General features: G+C 47.9%; 1 protein-coding gene across 7 annotated transcripts in view; it reads left to right on the top strand.

The window, feature by feature from the left end:
- Nucleotides 1-22333, top strand: part of LOC103286974 (protein HIRA) — a 64814-nt gene that overhangs the window by 33621 nt on the left and 8860 nt on the right. For 6 of the 7 annotated variants that reach the window (XM_054712619.1, XM_054712622.1, XM_054712621.1 and 3 more), the window contains 14 exons: nucleotides 1165-1235; nucleotides 1879-1984; nucleotides 4079-4294; nucleotides 5628-5713; nucleotides 11322-11519; nucleotides 13644-13805; nucleotides 14237-14441; nucleotides 14761-14865; nucleotides 16283-16431; nucleotides 17453-17614; nucleotides 18221-18279; nucleotides 18901-19006; nucleotides 20537-20659; nucleotides 21107-21270. In XM_054712619.1, coding sequence (XP_054568594.1) covers nucleotides 1165-1235; nucleotides 1879-1984; nucleotides 4079-4294; nucleotides 5628-5713; nucleotides 11322-11519; nucleotides 13644-13805; nucleotides 14237-14441; nucleotides 14761-14865; nucleotides 16283-16431; nucleotides 17453-17614; nucleotides 18221-18279; nucleotides 18901-19006; nucleotides 20537-20659; nucleotides 21107-21270 — 1912 coding nt within the window. The remainder of the gene's footprint in view (nucleotides 1-1164; nucleotides 1236-1878; nucleotides 1985-4078; nucleotides 4295-5627; nucleotides 5714-11321; nucleotides 11520-13643; nucleotides 13806-14236; nucleotides 14442-14760; nucleotides 14866-16282; nucleotides 16432-17452; nucleotides 17615-18220; nucleotides 18280-18900; nucleotides 19007-20536; nucleotides 20660-21106; nucleotides 21271-22333) is intronic. The other variant, XM_054712620.1, reaches the window with a different exon arrangement.

The following is a 22333-nucleotide window of genomic DNA, read 5'->3' as shown; positions in this document are numbered from 1 at the left end:
TCCATTCCAGAACCTGAACCCTAGTGCCATCATAGGCAGTTCCAGGCATGTTCTTCCTGGCCTGGGGCCCCATTCATGGTGCTTTGACCAAAACATCACTGATCGTGTGCTCATGTTTCTTATAAAATTGAGGTCAGTTGCTCACACAGGTCCAGATTTCTGAGGGGTCTGTAGACACATTTTTGGGATGAGGGGCAGAGCTCTTTTTTCTGGAAGTACAGTTAGGGTAGGGGCAAGATTTTTCTGGTGAATCCAAGTGGCTCAGATTCCAGCCCTCTCCTCAGGATTAGGATGGTCGAAGCAACTCCTTTTCCACAAAAACAGTCCCAGCCTCCTGGAAGCTGCCACAGTACTTGGTGGGAGCCCTGCAGAAGGGTGTTCCCACCCAGCCTACCGCTCTGTGGCCCCAGGACCTGTCAACAGGAAGTCAAGACACTAGTGTTAAGAGAGGTGAATCTCACTGTAACCGTGGGAGCACGCAGACAGTGCAGGGCCCAACGTTACAATCACTAGATCATGAGTATTCACGTGTGAATGTTCTGCAGTCATCTAAAACAGATGTTTACAGGATATTTAATGACATGCTCAGTGGGTATTAAATGAAAAGGCAGGCACAACCATGTGCCTTATTTTGTAGACCAGAAGAAAATAACTCACCCAACATTAATAGTGGTTAACTTTGGGTCTGGATTAGGGCAACATAAACTGTTTTTGTGTGTTTCTGAACTATCCACACACAGTGTAGAATGAGCCTGTGTGACATATGTAGCCGCTTACACCAAGCCTTGTACAAATGTGTACCACAATTCCTTGGGCCCAGAGAAGATATGCTGCGTTTTCTCTGGAACTATTTTCCTGCCTCATTCCTGGCATGCCTTCCCCTGCTTGGCAGCCCTTCTCTGCTCAGGTCCTGGCCCTTCCAGAGTCCCCTACTCCATACACTCTGTCTGTGTATGAAGTCATCTCCCCCGCCAGATCCCTTCAGACAGGGAGCATTCTAGTTTGCATATTTCGGCAAGCTTTGGTTTCTACAGTTTGGAATCTTGGTCGTTGCTGTTTGAAATTCTGACCAAGTCTTCCAGGATTGATAATGTTAACTGAGCTGAGTGAACAAAAAATGGTTTTCATTCATTTTATTAATCTTTGCTGCTGCTTTCTTTCCAGCTCACGTGTCTAAAACGACCTTTGGTTGTCATCCATGAGCTGTTTGACAAATCCATCATGGATATTTCCTGGTAAGGTGGATTCCTGTAATGATGTACATTAGGCTAGGAAAGGAGAAGCCACACATTGGAACACGAGACCCCTGGATGTGATTAGTGTCAGGTAGCCAGGGACCCACCCCAGGTTTTGACACTGGAGCAGACCCCCCAGGGTGCTGTTTGTACACGATTCAAGAAAGGGCAGCGTGGTCCTGCTTGTGGGAGAGTGTATGCTGCTGTGCTCTTTGCTCTGTTGGGATTTGCCCTGGAAAATGCTGTGATCTTGGTTCCACTTCACTCTGTCCTTGCATGAACCAGATTAGCATAGGTGTGGAGGCACAGTCTGCCTCTCAGTGACCTCATTTAGATTTGTACTCCCCCACATGGTTATTTTTTTTTAATGGTTTCAAAAATAAGATTAAAAAAATAAAATTCTTACAAAGTACATGATGAAAGATACTTTGTGCATGTGCTGAGAACTAAAGGATGCCAGAACCTTCTGGGACTCTATTGTCTGCCCTATCTGCATCCCCATACCCACAAGGCCACAAAAGGGAATCAGAGATTCTCAGTGTCTACCTAGAGCTCTGCCCTGCTGTCCTCTCGCACCAACCACTGAGGCATGCGTAAGCACCACAAGGCTTGCTCCCAGGCTGCTAATGGTCATCTCTTTCAGGACTCTGAATGGGCTGGGCATCCTGGTGTGTTCCATGGATGGCTCTGTGGCATTCCTAGATTTCTCCCAGGATGAGCTCGGAGACCCCCTGAGCGAGGAGGAGAAGGTAGGAGAATAACATACTGTGGGGTAGTGACCTATGTGCTGCGCATGCTCTGAGGCCACAGAAATGGCCATGATAGCTCTGAGAGGCCCCTTCAATTGGACCCTCATCTTGTGACATACACAGATACATTGTTTCTTTTCTTTTTTTTTAAATAGTTCTTTATTGTTGAATATGTACTTTGTTTCTTAATGTATTATTGGGTGTTCGTCTTTTATAGGTCGTAATCCTTGTCTTCTTTAGAAAGTAGATTAATTTAAAAATGAATCTCGGTTCATGTCAGAAATCAGTTAAAAACAATTTTGGGCATCTCTTCCTGAACTGATAATTAGCCACACACTGGGAGGTTTCACCCTGGGAGAAGAGCCCGAGAGAGATCTCACAGGGGTCCCACTCACCTCACTTTCTCCATTGTCTTGTACTAACAAGGTTACCATGGAGCAGCAACTAAATAGTAATATTGACCATTTTTCAGCACTTACTATGTACCAGTCTCTGGACCATATGTTTGCATATATTTTATTTAAAATACACAAAACCCTTTAAGGCAGAACTTACTCGTTTCATCAATGAGGTAACTAAGCCACGGAAAATAGCATGGCCTTTGCCAAGACCATACGGGACCTTTTGGTACAAGAACAGAAGCTTGACCCAGGCCCACCGATTTGGGCCAGGCCTCCTCCCTGTGCTCTGCCCAGGACAGTGAGGCCATGGGCCCTTCCTCAAAGGCTTCAGGAACGGCTCTGCTCTCACTACCCTGGACTTAGAACCAGTGTTTCAACAAATGGCCTTTGTCTGAAAGGAGCCCTGTGAAAGCTCAGAGTAGGTGGGCAGCTCTCCCCGCAGTGATTCAATTACTAGTAGAAGCTTCCTCTTAAGCTACTGTGTGGACCCCCCCGCTCCCCCACTATGAGGTAAATCTTTTGGAGGTAAGAGTCTGAGTTGACAACACCTAGAATAGGGCCTGGCACCCTGGCAGTCTCTTGTCAATGAGAGGATGAGTATCTTGGCCTCAGGTCTTCTTTCCACCTTTTCACAGTCCTCAGGTAACCTGGGATCCACTGTGCACTACCCTCCCACTTGTAGAGTCGCAGTGGGAGACTACGTAATAAGCTGTCTACCTTTTCCCAGACGACAGGCAGGGACCCCGTGTATGAAGAACACTAGGGAAATATTGGCCAAACTCTGAATTCTGCCTCGAGATTCCAGGGGAGGGATTTAGGGGAAAGGGGACAGGAGCCAGGGTGGTAAGGGAGGGAGGTTCCTGGCCACATACAGGGACAGTAGGCCCTGCAGGAGTGAGTCCCAAACTGCCACTTCCCCCACCCAACATCTTCTGCTGTGAGGCAGATGTCCTACTGACCTCCACATTGGTCAGTGCACATCCTTATGTGAATCTTTTCTTTATCACACCAGTCACTCCAGTGTTCTGGGGACATTGTCCCTGCCCTTGTGGGGTCTGATCTGACTTGTTCTGGCATGCGACCAATGAGACTTGGGAAGATGGAGAGAGGGACCCTGCTCAGGAGGATCGATACAGCAGGGACAGAGAAGGATTTCCCTACGTCAGCTGTGCTAGGCCTCCCCTTGTTCTTAGAAACACTGTTAGCAGTCCCATGGCGACCTACAACCAAATGGGGCTGATGGCTATAGAGAAGAGCAATGAAAGCAGACTCTGGTTTCAGTATCTGATTCCCAAACAGTGTTTGGGGTCCTTGGTGATTTAAGAGCCTTAAGTTAGCAATTTGAGTTTCTTAACTTCAGTTCAACAAACATTTGCCATTTGTTCTGCATCAGACATGTAGTAGGTTTTTTCTGCTTGGTTACTCATTCACTTTTGTCCCCAGGTATAGATACACAGGAGACTATGAACATCTAGGAAAGATACAAGACTGCTCCAGAGTCATCTAATTGGCAACAGGCAGAATAGGGTGGGAGGCAATGGAGACTTGGCATCTGGCACTCCCGGACCCCTGCCCAGGGCCCTTTCTGCTCCCAGAGCCAGGAGAGCTAGCACACAGTTCTCCCATGGGGGAGCAGTATCTATCACTTGGCTGCTCACAGCTGGTTTGTTGTACTTTGCTTTGCTTTCTCTAGAGTCACATCCACCAATCCACCTATGGGAAAAGCTTGGCTATCATGACCGAGGCCCAGCTGTCTACAGCTGTCATCGAGAACCCTGAGATGCTCAAGTACCAGCGGAGGCAGCAGCAGCAGCAGCTGGACCAGAAGAGTGCCGTGGCCAGAGAGACGGGCTCAGCTGCCTCAGTCGCTGGTGTCGTCAATGGGGAGAGTCTGGAAGACATCAGGAAGGTGAGGGCTTGGCCCGATGGCACTGAGAACATAGCACATGCCCAGGAACAGGACAAGAGGAACAGGCAGTCTGGACAGGGTACAGACATGAGTGGTGGGGAGGTGGGTATGTGCTGGGTCTGGTGTAGGACCCAGGAATGAGCCAGTTTGGGCCCACTTGGCCCGTTACCCTCAATTGCATGAGGAAGTAGTGGTGCTTAATCTACCTTTATCAAAGGCCTTTTTGCTCCAAAGAACTCAAAAGGGGTCATTTCTTATAGGAATTTGGCCTTTCTAGGGAATTCTATATACTGTTAGTCCATGAATAACAACATCCTTTTGTCATTACAGCCTTGATGAGAAAATTAAAAATTGAGTCTTGTGTGCAGTTTGCATGTTCTCCCACATCCCAAAGATGTGCATGATAGGTTTACTGTCCAAGGTATGCCCGAGCTGCCGAGATAGGGCTCCAGCCACCGTGAAATAAGTGGATTGGAAAATAATCACCTTACTTGTTTTTATTAATCTTCCGTCAATATATGTATAGCTCACATATATTTCAGCGTTTAGTATTAGAAGTATTTTGGGTCTTTACTTAGAAGTTTGAAGGTGCTTTTGTGACCAGAAATATGTCATAGGAACTTAACTCTTGTTTATATCAGTTAGCCTCTGGTAAAATTGTTCCCTTATATGTTGTTTCACTTTAAGTCATAGTTTCCAAGAACCTATCGATGATGACCTATTAAGTGAGGATTTACTGTGCTGAGAACATTAGGTTTCAGTCTCTGCCCTTAGGAAACATCTGTGGGCTCCTCTTTTTTCTTCTCTCTCCCACCCTATTCTGCCTGTTGCCAATTAGAGATGGAGCAGGAAGGTTAGAATTTCTTAGGGTGCTTAAACCATCTTTAGGAGTTTGTGAAATGTGATGAACTTCCACAGGTGATTCAGACACAATGTGTGACCCTTGGTTATGAGCCCTTAGTGGAAGAAAGTTTGCAAACCACAGCTTAGAGACAAAAGTGTGGCTCATGGGTGCAGGTCTCATCTGTTAGTTCCCTTGTTGACTCCCATGGCCACTCACTTTCTCCTGGAACCTGGCCAGGCCTGCATACTGGTGATGGAGAGGACGGGGCTGAGCTGGTTCAGCTGGGAGCTTTCTGTCTTTTCTGTGCCGGAAGTGGAGCATGTACCCTGATAAAAACATTTATTCTTTGATTGAGTGGCTTAGTTTAGTTGGGCCAGAAGTCTATAGAATGGAAAGTTAGAATACATTTCCTTAGAAACCTTATTTTTTGGTAACTGGAGATGGTTCACATAAACGTTTCCATTCATTTATATCACTCTACTTTGCCAGAATCTTTTGAAGAAACAAGTTGAGACTCGGACAGCAGATGGTCGGAGAAGAATCACACCCCTCTGCATAGCACAGCTGGACACCGGGTACTCGTTCATTCACCGAGCTTTCTGTGGCCTTGTGTGGGAGTCTTCCTCTCGCCTTTCACCACTTAGCACTTTCATAATTAGGGTCTTCACAGGCTCTTGGGCAGATCTGACCCATAGAACCTGGAAGTGAGAGAGTTGAGCCCAGCTTCTGACCAGCCTCAAAGTCCAGTGCTCCTCACAGAGCCCTTATGCAAACTTATGCTGAAGGTGGGCTGGGAAGAGCCTGTGACAGGCCAGCAGCCAAGGGCACCTTCACAGGGTCAGCGTGTCTACACAGCCAACCCTGCTTCATCTTGCCAGGGCATTGAAAGACTCGAGGTAGAAGAAAAAAAAAAAATTACTTTGATCCTCTAAAAAAAAAAAAAAAAAAAAAAAAGAAAGACTTGAGGTAGAGAAGTTGGACTGATTTTTTCCCCCCGTTTCTTTTTTCCCTTGTATAGCCTTCTTTTTAAAATTTTATTGTGACTTAATACATATATTTATTATTGAAAATAGTAAAGGCCCAAAGAAGAGCATAAATCTTACCCTTAATTCAGTCTCTCAGATATAATCAATGTTAATATTTTGGTATCTGTATCTCCAGTCTTTTCCCGACTTGTTCCTATATCTTGACCTTGCATCCCTTTTAATAAATAGTCCTCTGAAGCATTAGCTTGCTGATTGTCCAGGTTTTCAGCCTGTGAATGCACCATGATTTACTTAACCAGCCCCTTAACTGTGGACTTGTCGTTTTTTTATTATAAATGAGTAACAGCACACCTGTGACTGTGACTTCAGGTACTTCCCAGAAGTGGAACTGTTGGGTGGAGAGTGGGGCTCTGAGGCACATTTCCCTGAGGAGGCAGAGTGTGGGGGAAAGTGGACTCAGTCACCATGTGCTGTGTCTTAGCATCTATTGTTAGGCTTGCTTTTATATGGGCCATTCTCCCCAAAATTATGTATGTTGATTCAAAGAATGATAAAGCCCAGTATGAAAGAAATAGGTCCCTCCCCCCCTCATAAAGGTGATTCACTCTGGGTTATATTCAGGCAGTCAGCCTACTCAGGGCAACCACACACTGTAGTCCTCTGCACCTTGCAACTGTTCATCCATGAGCCTGTCCCAAATCTTCTTAGAAGTCTAAAGAGACCTTCAGTCATACGATGTGCTGATTGACCTCCTCATGTTAGGTGTTTGGGCACTGAGACCCAATGGAGCCAGTACCAGTTTCCTGGCTCCTCCCAGAGAGTGGTTTTCCTTTGATCAAGCCTTTTCCCCGTGCCACCTGCTGCCACCTGTTATTAGGACCAAGTCAGACCAAGTATGTGACACTGCAAGACTTGTGGGAGTGAAGGTCGTGGAAGTGGTGGAGGTGACGGTGGTGGTGGCATTTTTGTTCTGTAGATCCCTCCAGGCCTCACCTTGTGAGGGGGCAGAGGGAGTAGATGACTTCCTGCCTGGACTTGAACCAGCTTTCTGCTATAGAACTCATTTTCTGGCACCAGAATTTGATTCCTTTGGTCTCCAAGGCTTCTTTGCCCTCCTGATACCCATATTAAAACAAGTAGTAACAGAATAGCTGATTATTAGCTTAGCTAATCAAGAAAGAAAAAAGCATAAACATTTAAAGTAGAAATAAGTGGGAAATAACTACAAATAAAGAATAAATTAAAAAGATGAAAACTTTGCTGAACTCTGCAAATAAATTTGAAAATGGATGACTTTTGAGGAAAATAAAATTAGCAAACTGAAGAAAATCTGTACAGATGAATTATTATAGAAGAAATAGAGGACACTGTCAAAGAGTTAATCTGCCAAAAGCCACCAGGACTAAGAAGGGAAATTCTAACACTTTGAAGGAACAAATCATTCTAATACTATTGAAAACATTCTAGTGCATAGAAAAGGAAGGAAAGCTTACAAAATCTTTATCTTTGAAGTGAATATAATATTTACATCAAAACTTGACAGAGATAGAACATAATAAATTACTGCTCAATCTCATTTCTGAATGTCAATGCAGAATCCTAAATAAATAGTAACAAACAGAACCTTACAGTGTGTTAAGATGTTAATGCCCTATGACCAAGTAAAGTTTATTTTGGGAAAGCAAGGTAGTTCAAATTTTGGAAAACTTAATTTACTTCTACATGTTAATATATCCCCAAAAATGATATGATCATTTCTAGAGATGCTTAAAAGGCATTTTTATTTAATTCAACATACATCATTCTTATTTAAAACTCATTTATAACAGGAATAGATGGATGCTTCAAAAACTATCTTATTCAAATTAAATTAAAGAACTAAAATGTCTACTCTTGTGACTATAATTTAACATCATTCTAGAGATCCTTGCTCAGTCAAGAGAAACAATAAATTGGATAGGAAATGGTAAATGTGTTATTATCTAAATATGATATGATCTTTATAAGAGAATCAACTGGAAAAACTGCCATAGACAATAAAAGAAGAAAATAAGGTGACTATCCACAACCTACATGATGAGATCAAGTACCACCACCTACTTTTAGAAGATAAGAAGAAAGAAATGCCCTAGCCGGTTTGGCTCAAAGGATAGAGTGTCAGCCTGCGGACTAAAAGGTCCCGGCACATCCCTGGGTTGTGGGCTTGATCCCCAGTGTGGGATGTGCAGGAGGCAGCCAATCAATGATTCTCTCTCATCATTGATGTTTCTATCTCTCTCCCTCTCCCTTTCTTGCTGAAATCAATAAAAATATATTTTAAAAGAAGAAGTCACTTTCACAAATGCAATACCTCAATGTAAGAAGAAATGTAGATCTTTATGAAGAAAAAAATTTAAACCCTACTGAGAGACCTAAAAGGAAATTCAAAGAAATTACACAAAATGCATACCATGTATTAGCTAAGATGACTCAAAATCATAAAGATGGCAGATTTCTCTCAATCTATAAATATAAAATGAGTCAATACCAATAACCGCAGGAGTTTTCTGAATCAGATAATCTGATTCTGAATTTAAGTGAAAAAAGAAATAGGAACAGCTGAAATATTTTTGAAGAAGAAAATCAGGGAAGACTAGCCCTACCAGAAATTAAAGCAGTGAAGTACTAAAGTACTGACCCATAAAAAAAAGAACATTGGGCCCTGCCCAGTGTTCCCAGTGGTTAGAGCATAGGCCTGAGGAACGAAGTATCTCAAGTTTGGTTCCTGGTCAAGGACATGTACCTGGGTTGGAGATTCAAGTCCTGGCCCAAGTCGGGGTGTGTGTGTGTGGGAGGCAACCAATCAATGGCTCTCTCTCCTCTCTCTCTCCCTCCCTCTCCCTCTCCCTCTTCCTCCCCCCTCTCTCTCCCTCTCCCTCTCCCCCCTCTCCCCTTCAATCTCTTCCTTCCTCCCCCTCTCAAAATCAATGGAGCCCGGCCAGTGTTGCTCAGTGGTTGAGCATTGACCTATGAACCAGGAGGTCACGGTTCAATTCCTGGTCAGGACACATGCCCGGGTTGTGGGCTCGACCCCCAGTGTGGGGCGTGCAGGAAGCATCCAATCAATTATTCTTTCACATCATTGATGTTTCTTAGCTCTCCTTCCTTTCTCTCTAAAATCAATTTTTTTTTAAATCAATGGAAAAAATATCCTCAGATGAGGATTAACAAAACAAATAGAACAGCCCTGGCCAGTTTCACTCAGTGGTTAGTGTTGATTTACACACAGAAGGGTTGCAAGTTCAATTATGATCAAAGGCATGTACCTGGCTTGTGGGTTCGCTCCCCACCCCCGGTCTAGGCTCATGCGAGAGGCAACCAGTATATCTATCTATCTATCTATCTATCTATCTATCTATCTCTTATTTCTCTCTCATTTCCCTCTCCCTCCCTCTCTCCCCCCTCTTCCACTCTCTCTGAAAAGCAATGGAAAAAATATCCTCAAGTGAGGGTGGGCAGGCAGGAATAAACAGAACATTGGTATGCAATAGAAAACCCAGAAATCGGCTCAAGTATTTATGAAAATTTTAAAGGTAATATTTTGCATCTATGGTGAATCAGTATCTTCAATAAATGGGAGTCAGGACTATTTGATACTCTAAAAACAGAATTGGAGCCCTGCCTCACTTAAAATTCTGAACAGCTGAGAGATTTTCAGAGAACATCTGAACAGCTAAGAGATTTTTTTTTAATGTTTAACTTTTTTGTTTAAAATTTTAGAAGACTCCATAGAAGAATATTTTCATAATCTCTGAGGTAAAAAAGTATTTTCTATAAATGACACAAAATTTATACCACACAAAAATAACTTGTTTGGCAAAGAAAATTACACAGTAAAGAATTAAAACACGATATTCTGGGGGAAAATATTTTCTGCTCATATAAGGAATTATTTTATATGTTTGTAGCCTTAAGATCAATAATAAAGACCAATAACTAAATGAAACAGTGGGTGAAGGATATGAACAAACATTTCACACAAAAAGAAATCAAATGTTTCTATATGAAAAAATTTCAATCTTATAAAATAATTGCATCAAAATAATTGCAAATTAAAACTATAGTAAGATACTATTTTTTCATCTATCTGCTATCAAGAAATTTGATAAGCCCTAGCCGGTTTGGCTCAGTGGATAGAGTGTCAGCCTGCGTCCAGTCAAGGACACATGCCTGGATTGTGGGCTCAATCCCAGTAGGGGGTATGCAGGAGGCAGCCGATCAATGATTCTCTCTCATCATCATTGATGTTTCTATCTCTTCCTCTCCCTTCTTCTCTGAAATCAATAAAAATATTTTTTTAAAGAAATTTGATAGAATTGTCAGTGAGGGTGTGGGTTTATAGACACTCATAGACAGGTTGTAATTTAAACCTCTAAGGAGGGCACTTTAGAGCTATTTGTCAAAAATCATTAATGAACATTTCATTGACTGCTGCAATTCCACCTCTAGGAATTTATCTCATGTAACAAGTGAAACAGCAGGCGTGATGACAATTATGCCAGTGGACATCTTTGAGCAGCTACTATGTGTTCTAAGTGTTTGCTACACTAACAACTTTAGTCCTGACAGCAGCCTCATGGGGAAGGTCCTGTCATTTTCTGTTTTGCAGATAGGAACCTGAAGCACAGAGTGGTTGAAGCACCCAAGGTCCCAGAGCTGGTGCATGGCAGAGGCGTGAAACCTGGCTGGTTTGGCCCAGGGCCCTCAGTCTTAACACTGCAGTATCTTGCCTCCTGTTGCAGCAGTGTCTGTTACTGAACAGGCTGGGAGACAGCCCAGCCCAGTTGGTCCTCAGTAAAGACTGGTTAGGTAAATGGTGGCACATGCCTATAGCCCATAATAAAAGGGAAGTCCACTCTGTATGCTATATTTCATTAGTTCTCAGACACATGTTTTTACATTTTAACACCTCTAAGATCAGGATGCATCTGACAATTATATTTGGTAGCAATTTTTTCTTAGTGGTACATAAAGTATCAGTTCACCTTAAAGTCCGTTAAACAGAGTATATGGAATGATTTTAGTTTTGTAATTTTGCACATTTTCTTCTATGAAAATAACTTACCTTTGGATCCAGAAAAAAAGTTACTTAGAATTATATAAAGTACTTGATGTGGTATCTGATTTCTGAGGCTGACTTTGTTCTTCCTGACCACAGGGACTTCTCCACGGCGTTCTTTAACAGCATCCCACTCTCAGGCTCCCTGGCAGGCAGCATGCTATCCTCTCATAGCAGTCCACAGCTACTGCCACTGGACGCCAGCACCCCCAACTCCTTCGGCACCTCAAAGCCTTCCACGGAACCTGCGGCAGCCGCCGGCACCAGGCCTGCGGGCAATTCTGTCAATAAGGACAGGTGAGTGGGCACCAAGGCTTCCTCCTGTCCCTGGGGAAAGTTTGGGTTTGGCCACAGTTCCAGGGACACTTCATGGCCCCTTCAATAAAAAGAAAGAAAAAAGATGCTGGATTTCAGATGAGGGCCTGCTCGGAAGGGAGGCCTTCATTCAGCTGAGTCTGATGCACAGGGCTGTGAGGACTCCACACGCTGGGGGAAGAGCAGTCCCAGGACTGGGCTCCTAAGGGTGGGAACGAGCCAAGGACACGTCACCTGCCACAGGATCAACCCCACCTTCTGGCAGGTCTACGCTGGAGGTGGCTGAGCCTCCGCTGCATTATTGGTAGCATCACCGCACCAGCCATCTCAGGCAGAGTGCTAGTGTGCTGGGGCAGAGTTATCTTTCACTCTCAGAATTGTGTTTGTTCCTGGAGCCCGTGTCTTCACCAACCATTACCTGGACACCAAATTAGAAGTCAGTAAGAACCAGAGGAGCATGAATAAGAGCCAGGAGCCATTCACTCAGTGAACATTTGCCCAGTACCTGCTCTGGGTTACACACTGCTAGTGCCCAGGCATCCTCATGGGGTTGATTGGTGGGTCCTTGTCCCCAGAGAGTGTGTAGGCTGGTGGAGAAAGGGGCAAACACAGAGGCATAGGGATGGCTCCTCGGGTCTCCTGTGTAGAAATGGCTAGCCATCCAAAGGTGGGGAGGGGTTGTTGAGCAGGTCTCAGGAAGACTTATTGGAGGATGCCTACCCAGGGCCCATATAGGCCACCCAGGGGAAGGGTTAGGGGACAGCAGCAAGAGCAGAACCCCAAGTCCCTGAGGAGTGTCAGTAAAAGGGGGAAAAGCTGGGCTTCAGTGCTGAATCAGATATCCTGGGCTTCTCCTTAGAATGGAGACACAGAAGGCTCTGGACTTCCACCTTAGACAGATCACTCCAGGAGGCACTGGTGCCCAAATATAGCTGCCACCTAGCACACAAAACTATTACTGTTAGAGTGATTCTCCATCGGTGGGGACAGAGTCTTGTGTTATTATAGCCTCCTCCTTCCTGGGCTCTGATGTCATGGTCATGGAGGCATGCACCAAGTGTCAAGTGTCCCGTGGCTGAGGGAAGTGTGAGGGTAGATGGGAAGAGGAGATGGAGCAGCTTGACCAGTTAGAAAGCAAAGCATCTGGGGAGGAAGGGTGTCTGGGGAAGGACAGAAAGCTCCAGATTTGCAAAATGTTTCAATAGTTGGTCCTAGAGTTCCCTGGAGAGGAGGAGAGGCTGTCTAGGATACCTGCCAGGCATCTGGTGTCGGGCCCAGTCCAGTGGATTTGGTCATTAGGAGGCCCAGTGGTTTGGGGACCCAATGTGAGGGATGCAGATGACCACAGGGTAGCTGGCAGGCTCATGCTTGGGCTCTCCTTTCTCGAAGGAAAAGGCAAGGGCTGTGGGATGGACACTGGGAGGAGAGTGTGAAGAATGTGAAATTGTTACATTGAGAGGCTACCGGGGCAGGAGGTTGAAGGTCAGGAATAGACAGTGGCTTCAGGACCCCAGATGGGACTTTTCTCATCAGACCCATTGTCAAAGTGGGAAAAGCTGCTGGTTGGAGTGGTTTGGGTGGCTGTATTGGAGATGGGGCCGTATGGTGAGGAGAAAAGCGTTGCAAGAACCACTTTCTAGGCCTCGTGCTAACCCCCAAAGCTCTCAGAACAATGCAGTGGGGCAAATGTGAGTGCACTCTCTGATAGCCAAACTTCGAGAATTTTTTTTGTAAACGTTTACTTTTTTCATATTTACCATTTTTATTGATTGATTTGGTTCAGAGAGAGAGAAACATTGATTTGTTGTTCCACTTCTTTATGCATTCATTGGTTGCTTATGGTATGTGCCCTGACTGGGGATCAAACCCACAACCTTGGAGCATTGGGACAACGCTCTAGCCACCTGGCCATGGCAAACTTCCAGAATTTTAACATGAAAATAATTTAAATAGTCAGGAATAGTACATTATACCTCGACATTTTTGTGTTTTTATAAGTTTTATATTTGTGCCCCTTTCACTTGGCTCCAGGTAATGTAAATCCCAGACTCCCAAATCCTGACGAATTGTGCTTGACATGCTCTCACATCTTGTTCCCCACCCCAGCGTGAACGCTACCTCGGCTCCTGCTGCATCATCCCCCTCTGTGTTAACAACCCCATCCAAGATTGAACCCATGAAAGCGTTTGACTCCCGGTTCACGGAGCGGTCCAAAGCCACGCCTGGTGCTCCTGTCCTGACAAGTGTGACACCGACGGCCGTAGAAAGGTAGGTGGTGACTGTGGGGCTCAGAGAGACCAGGTGAATACAGTCTCAGGCCAGCAGTGCAGCGTCCTCTCTCCTACCAAGCAGCTTGCCCTCCCTGCAGGAGCAGACCAATCTCTCTGTATTCGGGAGCCCTGTTTCAAGGAGAAAGGAGCGGCTGCTTCAAGTGGGAAGGTTGTTGGAAGGAGCGTGGGGTGGACAGAGCAGCTCTGCACAAGGACATGAGGGCAACAGCATGGCAGCTGGGCGGTGTGGGAGATGTGCTCAGAATAACTGTGTGTGAATGGAGCCCAGAGTTTGTGTGAATGTTCGAACAGAAACCAGAAGTCCTCACCTACTTTTTTAATGTTTCAGCTTTGGGGAATTTTATTGATAATTATAATTATAAGTTAATAGTCACATGGAAAAAGCCATGGGCATCTGTGTTTGTGCAGGTTGAAAGAGCAGAATCTTGTGAAAGAGGTGAGGCCCCGGGACTTCCTGGAGAGCAGCAGTGACAGTGATGAGAAGGTTCCTGTGGCCAAGTCCTCCTCCCTCTCCAAGCGAAAACTGGAGCTTGAGGTGGAAACAGTGGAGAAAAAGAAGAAAGGGCGACCTCGGAAGGACTCACGGCTCATGCCCATGTCTCTGTCTGTCCAGGTGAGGCCAGCAGATCTGTGCTAGCTTCCCCAGCCCACTTGTTGAGTTCAGTGCTGGAGCTTGCATGTGCCCAGGGCGTAGCATGGAGGCACACTCCCCCTCAGACCTGCTCTGGACCCACCCAGAGGCCTTGAGCAGCTCCTTGGCGTCGGCTACCTCATCTGTCAAGTGGGATCACTGGCGCATTCATCTGCACTGTCCTCCCAGAGTGGGTGGAATACCTGGGGAACTGGCCTAGCCTTACCTCTAGGTGACTCCCCTTTACCTGACACTGCCCTCCAGTGCTGGGAGGGGCTCAGGGACATTTCTGCTCTTGCAGTCCCCAGCTGCTCTGACCGCAGAAAAGGACACTGTGTGTTTGTCTGTACCAGCGCCTACACTGAAGCTGCCCATGCCGAGCCCCCAGAGAGCATTCACCCTCCAGGTGAGCCGGCCCCCTGCCTCTCCCTCACAAGCGTGTTCTCTCTCTCTCTCTCCCCAGCCCCACTCCTTCCCCAACCCCCAGCGTAAACCCTGCATTGTCAAAACAGGGCTGTTTCCCAGTGGCTCTCCATCATCCTCTGAGGGAAGTTGTAGTTGATCATGGCAACCACCAGTCTTATTAGCAAGATTACTAGTCTGTTCTCCAGGAGCCCTTCAGCCCCTGCCCCTCCCCCCCGCCCCACCATCACCACCAACACACTTCTTTCTCTGTGGCTTTGCCCTCACAGTCCCTGATGCCATCTTCTGGATGGCCAGCTCCTTCCAGAATTGTCTCAGGAGTCCCTTCTGGAAGCCTCCTTCGTTCCATACTTGGTCCCAAGCAGCCTCAGACTCAATGCCCATTGGACTGTGTGGTAATGGTCTCCCTCCCGACCAGCCCACTGGCCCTGTTCACTTTCCAGGGCCCAGCACAGAGTTTTCATCAGGGCTGTTTTAACATGTGCTTGTTCAAAACACAGTTTTTTAAATATTATTGTAAAAAAAGTCCTTTATATGCAGAGGCCCTGTAGTCACTCAGTCTAGCACCCAGGCCAGACCTTTGCACACCCTGTCACCTCATGCCCTTTGTGCCTCAGGTGCATGTCGATAGGAAACCCTTTAAGACTCCATATTCAGGTCACTTCTCACTGTCTGCACACTGCCCCAACCCAGGCTGGTCCTCATGGGGTGTCGGCCCTTTCCTGCCACAGGTCCTTCTGAGCCTAAGAACAGGGACCCACATGCTTTGTTCTTGTTGCTGATATGAGCAGAGGCAAAGAGCGCAACCCCTCTCCCAAATTCCTCCAGCTTCCTCTGGGAGTTTCACCACTGAGTGCTGCTTGGAGCCCTTCTTGGTTTCTCTATGGCCCTCTGCCCCAGGTAACCCACTTACGTGGCCACACAAGTGCCAACTGTTCAGCCATTCTGCCCGGTTTTTCATACGGACTATCAGTCATCTCCCCGTACACAAAAGACAAAGTTGAGCCCATTGTGGAGCCAGGCACTGAACTAAGCGCTTCCATGCATATGCATGCTCTTCTAGGGACACTCCGTGAGGTTGGTTTCAGATGAGCAGACGACAGGGGCTCACTACAAAAGGAACTAGAGAGGACTTTGGGTTTTCTAGACTTTTCCTCGGTTCTTGCCAAGCACTGCGATCTCTGAAGACCTTCAACTAGGAGCCACGTCTCACCCCCAGCTGTGTCCAGCTGGCTGTGGGCCTCATTTGCAGTGTGCTCTTAGATAAGCCACATGCCTTCTCTGCATGTTGCCTGTGAGAGGAGATGGTGGGCTTAGGAGGCTCTGGAGTCTCTAGCTCTGACACCAGTTCTCTGCTCTGCTACATGGAAAGAACATTGTGTTTGCTTTCCTCCATTCAGGTGAGCTCCGACCCCTCCATGTACATTGAGGTGGAGAATGAAGTGACAGCCGTTGGGGGAGTGAAGCTGAGCCGCTTGAAGTGTAACCGGGAAGGGAAGGAGTGGGAGACGGTACTCACTAGCCGGATCCTCACTGCTGCCGGTAGCTGGTAAGGGTGAGGGTCTTCACCTGGCCCAGCATCTCATGCAAAGCAAGCACCATGTGTGGTGTGGTGTGGTGCTGATGCTGTTTGAGGGCATGCACTGCCCCCCAAGTGCCAGCTCCCATGGAGACTGCAGGTCTTGCTCTGGGCAAAGTGTGTGCCGCTACCATCTCGGTCCCTGCAACACCCATTGAAGTTGGCATCATTATCTCCATGGTACAGCTGGGAAAACTGAGTCCTAGAGGCTCACCCATGCCAGGATTTTTCACCCAGGTATTCCGATTCCCTTGTCTGGCCAGACTCATGAAGTCTCGGGTTCCAGGCTGAGCTCTGCCTGGCTCTAACTTGGGCTGGTTCTTTTTCTGGATCCCAGATTTTAACCCAAGGAAGTCAAGACAGATTTCTGACTGCCCCCCTGAGTTCCCAGACCAGCCCTTTTGAGATTCTGCACTTTGAGGGGAGACCTTAATTCAGTGTTAGTCACACGTGTCTCACAATGGGCTTCTGGGCCTCTATCCTTTGAAGCTGTCCCTGTATTCACCTCCACCCTAGCCAGAAAGGCTTTCCGAGGACACAGTTGGTGTCCCTTATGGAGACATGCTCCGTCGTTTCCACACGTCTGGCCTTTCTCGGCAGAGATCTCAAGACTAGTCCAGCTAGTGGTAGCCAGCAGACTGTTGAGTGGGCGCTGTATGGCCTCATATGACAAGTGAGGTGTGTTTTCTGGGTCACCATCAGTGGTCCTCTGAAGCACCCCCCCGCCGCAAGTTAGCATTAGAGTGAATTCGGAAAAGCTTGAGCAGCCTAGTGGGGGAGGAGAACATAGTCTCTAATGAGAGATCACAATTCTGTCAGCCCTACTGTCCCGCCCTCCCCCGGTCCTTCTGGCCGGCCCTCTCCCTGCCTCTCCTTCTGCTGCACCCACTCAGGCTCAGGCCCAGGTAGAGGAAGGCTTTGTGCCTTGGGGCTCCTACCTCTGCCACAGCACCTGATCATCATGACACCTATCCCCTCTCTGCCTTCTCAGTGACGTGGTATGTGTCGCCTGTGAAAAGAGGATGCTGTCAGTGTTCTCCACCTGTGGTCGCCGCCTCCTCCCTCCCATCCTCCTGTCATCCCCAATCTCCACGTTGCATTGCACAGGCTCCTACGTCATGGCGCTCACTGCTGCAGCCACGTTATCTGTCTGGTGAGAGACAGGCCTGGGGTGAGGTGGGCTCCAGGCCGGGCAGGATAGGGCTGTACAGGTTCCTCTGCACTGCAGGAACAGGGGAGGCATGGAGGAAGCCGCCTGGCAGACATGCCCTTGGGCCCTGCTAGCATGGGGATCTTAACAGCCAAAGAGACCCAAGCAGTTGGACACTGCTTGTGATGGCCACCACACGTGTGTGTACGTGTCGGGGAGGGGGCAGGTATGCAAGTGGAAGTGGGGCAGGCTGCCTACCCCTGCTACCACTTTTATAGGAGCAAACCACATGACAAAACACAATGTGCCAGGGTCCTTAACGGGGGTTCATCAGAATGGGATCTCAGCTGTGGCCACGCTTCTCCCAAAGTTGGTATGGCATTAGCGACAAGCCCCACAGCTCTGTTGCCTGAGCTGTCTCCTATAGCCTCGTGTGGAGAAAGTAAAGTGGCTCATGGGGAGCAGAAGCCACTTGTGGCCAGAGCTCCTCCCAAGGGATGCCAGGGCAGGGTGTGCATAGAGACCACAGAGGAGGGGTCTGAGCACCGCGGCACACTTTCAGGCATTTACTCAGATTGGAGAGTAAACTGCTTCCTATCTCCCTCCTAGGGATGTTCACAGACAGGTGGTTGTAGTAAAAGAAGAATCTCTACACTCCATCCTGGCAGGTAATCGGCGGTGGGCTGCCCCTGGTGCCCTGATGAGGGAGGGGGACAGGGCAGCTCAAGTCCCAGGCTCCACTCAGCCTAGACAGAGAGCTAGATCCAGTCTCTTGGCTCAGCCCAAGGTACTCAGTGTGACAAGGCGTCACAGTTATTTTGCAGGGAGATGCACCCTCTCTGGAGCACATTTCATTGGCTCCCTGTGTGGTGACAAAGAACCTGTGGCCGAAACCGGTTTGGCTCAGTGGATAGAGCGTCGGCCTGCAGACTGAAAGGTCTCAGGTTCGATTCCGGTCAGGGGCATGTACCTTGGTTGCGGGCATATCCCCAGTAGGGGGTGTGCAAGAGGCAGCTGGTCGATGTTTCTCTCTCATCGATGTTTCTAACTCTCTATCCCTCTCTCTTCCTCACTGTAATAAATCAATAAAATATATATTTAAAAAAAAAAAAAAGAACCTGTGGGTGGTGGTGAAAACAGCACTCTCAGGGAAGAGACTCCTAGTTGCTGAGTCAGCATTAAGGCGCCTGTTTCTGGGGCTGGGCGCATGTTCAGATTCCCCTCGGTGCATGTGCAAGCACTTGCTGATCAGAACACACCCAGAATCCATTCTTATGGTGTCTCCCCAGGAAGTGATATGACGGTGTCGCAGATCTTGCTTACACAGCATGGAATCCCAGTGATGAACCTGTCCGATGGAAAGGCCTACTGCTTTAATCCGTCACTTTCTGCATGGTAAGCAAGCCACCCTCCCCTGGCCCAGCCCCAGAGGAGAGTGTCCGTCTCAGCTGGTAACAGGTCATGTGGTGCTTGCTCCTCAGGCCTGCCTGGCTTGGCTTCTCCTGAGAATTGGGCCCTGGAGTAGAGGTCACATGACAGCTTGGTGTGCTCTCTGCTGGAGGAGACAGAACTCAAACGCACCTGTATAGGCCCTACTGTCCCTGTGAGAGGCTGGAGGCCCACAGCCTCTCTGCTCTCAGAGCCCGTGTGTAGGGGTGCTTTGCTTTGTCTGCATTGTTCTCTGAGGTCACTTTGTTTGGAATAGGCATTTGAAAATTTTTATGGTTGCAAATATACACTGAGTGGCCAGATAATTATGATCTCTGAACTCATAATAATCTGGCCACTCAGTGTACTTCTCTTGAGTACCTTATTTATTTGATATCAAAGATACCATAAATTATGCACCTGATCAGTTTTCCCCTTTGCACTGGCTGACAGAAAGCTCAGGGCAAATAGGTGGTTGATCTCCAGCAAAAGTCTAGAATACTTTTGGTACCCATTTGAGATACAAATACACTGAGTGGCCAGATTATTATGCATTCTGAGATCATAATAATCTGGCCACTCAGTGTATATTTCCAGCCTGGCTTCCTTAGCCATCATCAGCATCGGTGAGTCAGCTTCACAATACCTTCGCCAGCACATAGCGGTTTTTGAAATCCAGTAGCAATTTCGACTTTGTAAATTAGTACGGTTGCACCGTCAGCACATGTGATGGTCTGTACCTTTCCTCCACCCATTTGGAATTGGGAGCCCATTTTTATATTTGTAAAATCCCTTTCTACATCAGAGATCTCAACCCCAACATGTAAACTGTGTGCATTGTATACCAGCCACTCTGAGAACTTCTGCCTGCACTTTTTGGTCCCTCAGACCCAAGTTCTTCTGGCACTTTGCTGTTCAGAGTTGCCAGGCACAAATTTATCCCATACTGAGATCTCTTTCCTGAGTTAAAAAGAAACAAAACTCCCCGCTGCCTGCTCTTCCATATTGCAAGATGTTGTGTATTACATGAGATTACTGTTATAATGGAAACAAACCAGGTATTTAAGAAGGAAAATGTTGACCCTTTGTATTTTGGGCATGTTTACAAAGGCACCTGGCTATTTTTAAAGTGCGTAAAGAAAGTTTTCACAAAGATGTGAAGGGTGTGGAGAAGGGAAAGAGCTGACTGCCTCGGATGCTGTGGAAGCACACGAAGGCTGGATGCTGGCATTCCTCGAAGCTTCGGAGGGCTGTACCACTTCACACATAGGCCTCCTGGCCCCAGGAGCCTTGTCAGTGACCTTCACTGTCTTTAATGTTCCCTTGTAATGAAAGCTGTCTGTGAGAGACCTGTGGTGAGAATGCAATGACACTCAGCCTTCGCTGGTGTCCTGGTAACAGGTCATGTGGTGCTTACTCCTCGGCAGCCTCACTGCCAGTCTGCCCTTCTGGACCTCCTGGTTTTTCTGAGCTCAGCTCCTGCCTTTGCCTCCCCAGGAACCTGGTTTCTGACAAGCAAGACTCCCTGGCCCAGTGTGCGGACTTCAGGAGCAGCCTGCCTCCCCAGGACGCCATGCTGTGCTCGGGACCCTTAGCCATAGTCCAGGGCCGTGCCTCCACGTAGGTGACCGAGTGCCAGGAGAGGTGACTGGGTTGTGCAAGTACAGTCCCACCCAGGCCAGCTCTCTGATTGCTGTCCCCTGTGCTCAGCTACTGCTCAGCACAGGCAGACTGTAGGCGCCAAGAGTTTGGGGCCCACATCAGATGATTTCTCAGGGTGCTGGATGCAAACCCTGTTATTTCAGGGCCCAGATGCAGTTTGAGGTGCCACGGGTCATGGGCACTCATGTACTTTGGTTGGGGGTCTGTCATCTCAGGGGTCTAAATGGGAGGTACAGAGTGGGGTACACCTGGGGTGCCAGAGCATCCAGGAAGTCTGCAGCTGGGACGTGGGGATGAGTGGGCCAGTGTGGAGACTGACATCTGCCCCCTTGCTGGTGCCCTGGGGTGCATGGTGGCAGCCTCCTGCCCACACAGTATACACTGCCTCATGATGTGTTTCTGCAGTTCAGGGAGGCAGGCGGCCCGCCTTTTCTCCGTGCCTCACGTGGTACAGCAGGAGACTACCCTCGCCTACCTAGAAAACCAGGTGGCAGCAGCACTCACCCTGCAGTCCAGCCATGAGTATCGCCATTGGCTCCTCCTCTACGCGCGGTACCTTGTGAACGAAGGTGAGGTCCCTGGTGGTTCCTCCATTCCCCTGGGCCCAGCTCAATCCCTGTTCCAACACAACCCTTCTAAAAGCCTGTGAGTTAGGGCAGAGGTACATTGGCCCAGGGCTCCCTACATTCTTTTCTCTCAGTTTGCCATGGTCATCCAAGAGGCCCTAGCCTCCAGTTCCCTGTCAACATGATGGACCCTCAGCCTCCCCATTACAGGCTCCCAGCCCCTGAATGGAGTGTTCCCTGAGGGCCAGCAAGATTGGCAGCAGGCGAGGGTGAGGGCAGAGGATATGTAGAAAGACATGCAAATGTGATGCTCAGACTTCTGTTCTTCCCTCACACCCTTGGAGCATCAGTGGTCAGTGACCCCAGGGAGGGTGTCTTGTAGCATCCAATGAGCTTGCGCTCCTCTTCCTTTTCTGAGCCCCCACATGCCCTGGAAGGGCTGTCCTGCTGTCCAGCACCTCCCCTTGTCCCTCCAGCCTAGCTTTCCCTGCCAGGGCTCTCAGCACCTGCATCTCCTTCCCAGCATACGCCCACCCACACTTGCCCTGTTGTTCAGCAGAAAGCAAGGTGTGTTACAGGAAGTGACCGTCCTGTTCTTAGGGTGACCTCCCAAAGCCTCTCATCCTCTCTGCTAGGCAAGCATGGAGTCTGTCTCACCAGTCTTCCTTCTGCTTGAACATGGCCTCCAGAGATGTGGCCTGGGAACGCCCTCCCTAAGTTCTCCCTGTGTCACCATGCAGGTTACTGAGCAGCCTCCCCCACAGCCTCTCCTGGCCTTGCTTTGCTTTTGACATCACCCTCTCCATTTTGTTTATGATTTAGAGGTTAAAGTGAAGTATAGAAAAGACAGGGGAAATAAGGTCAAACCCCTACAAATGTTACTCCCAGAACTTGTATGTTATGTTTCCTCTGATGCAACTACATGTTCTATACACCTTGCAATCCTATATAATAAAAGGGTAATATGCAAACTGACCAAACAACAGAACGACCGGTCGCTATGATGTGCACTGACCACCAGGGGGCAGACACTCAATGCAGGAGCTGCCCCCTGGTGATCAGTGCA

The sequence above is a fragment of the Eptesicus fuscus genome, chromosome 23 (genome assembly GCF_027574615.1).
Source record: "Eptesicus fuscus isolate TK198812 chromosome 23, DD_ASM_mEF_20220401, whole genome shotgun sequence".
Lineage (NCBI taxonomy): Eukaryota > Metazoa > Chordata > Mammalia > Chiroptera > Vespertilionidae > Eptesicus > Eptesicus fuscus.
This window is presented reverse-complemented; position numbering and strand designations above follow the sequence as displayed.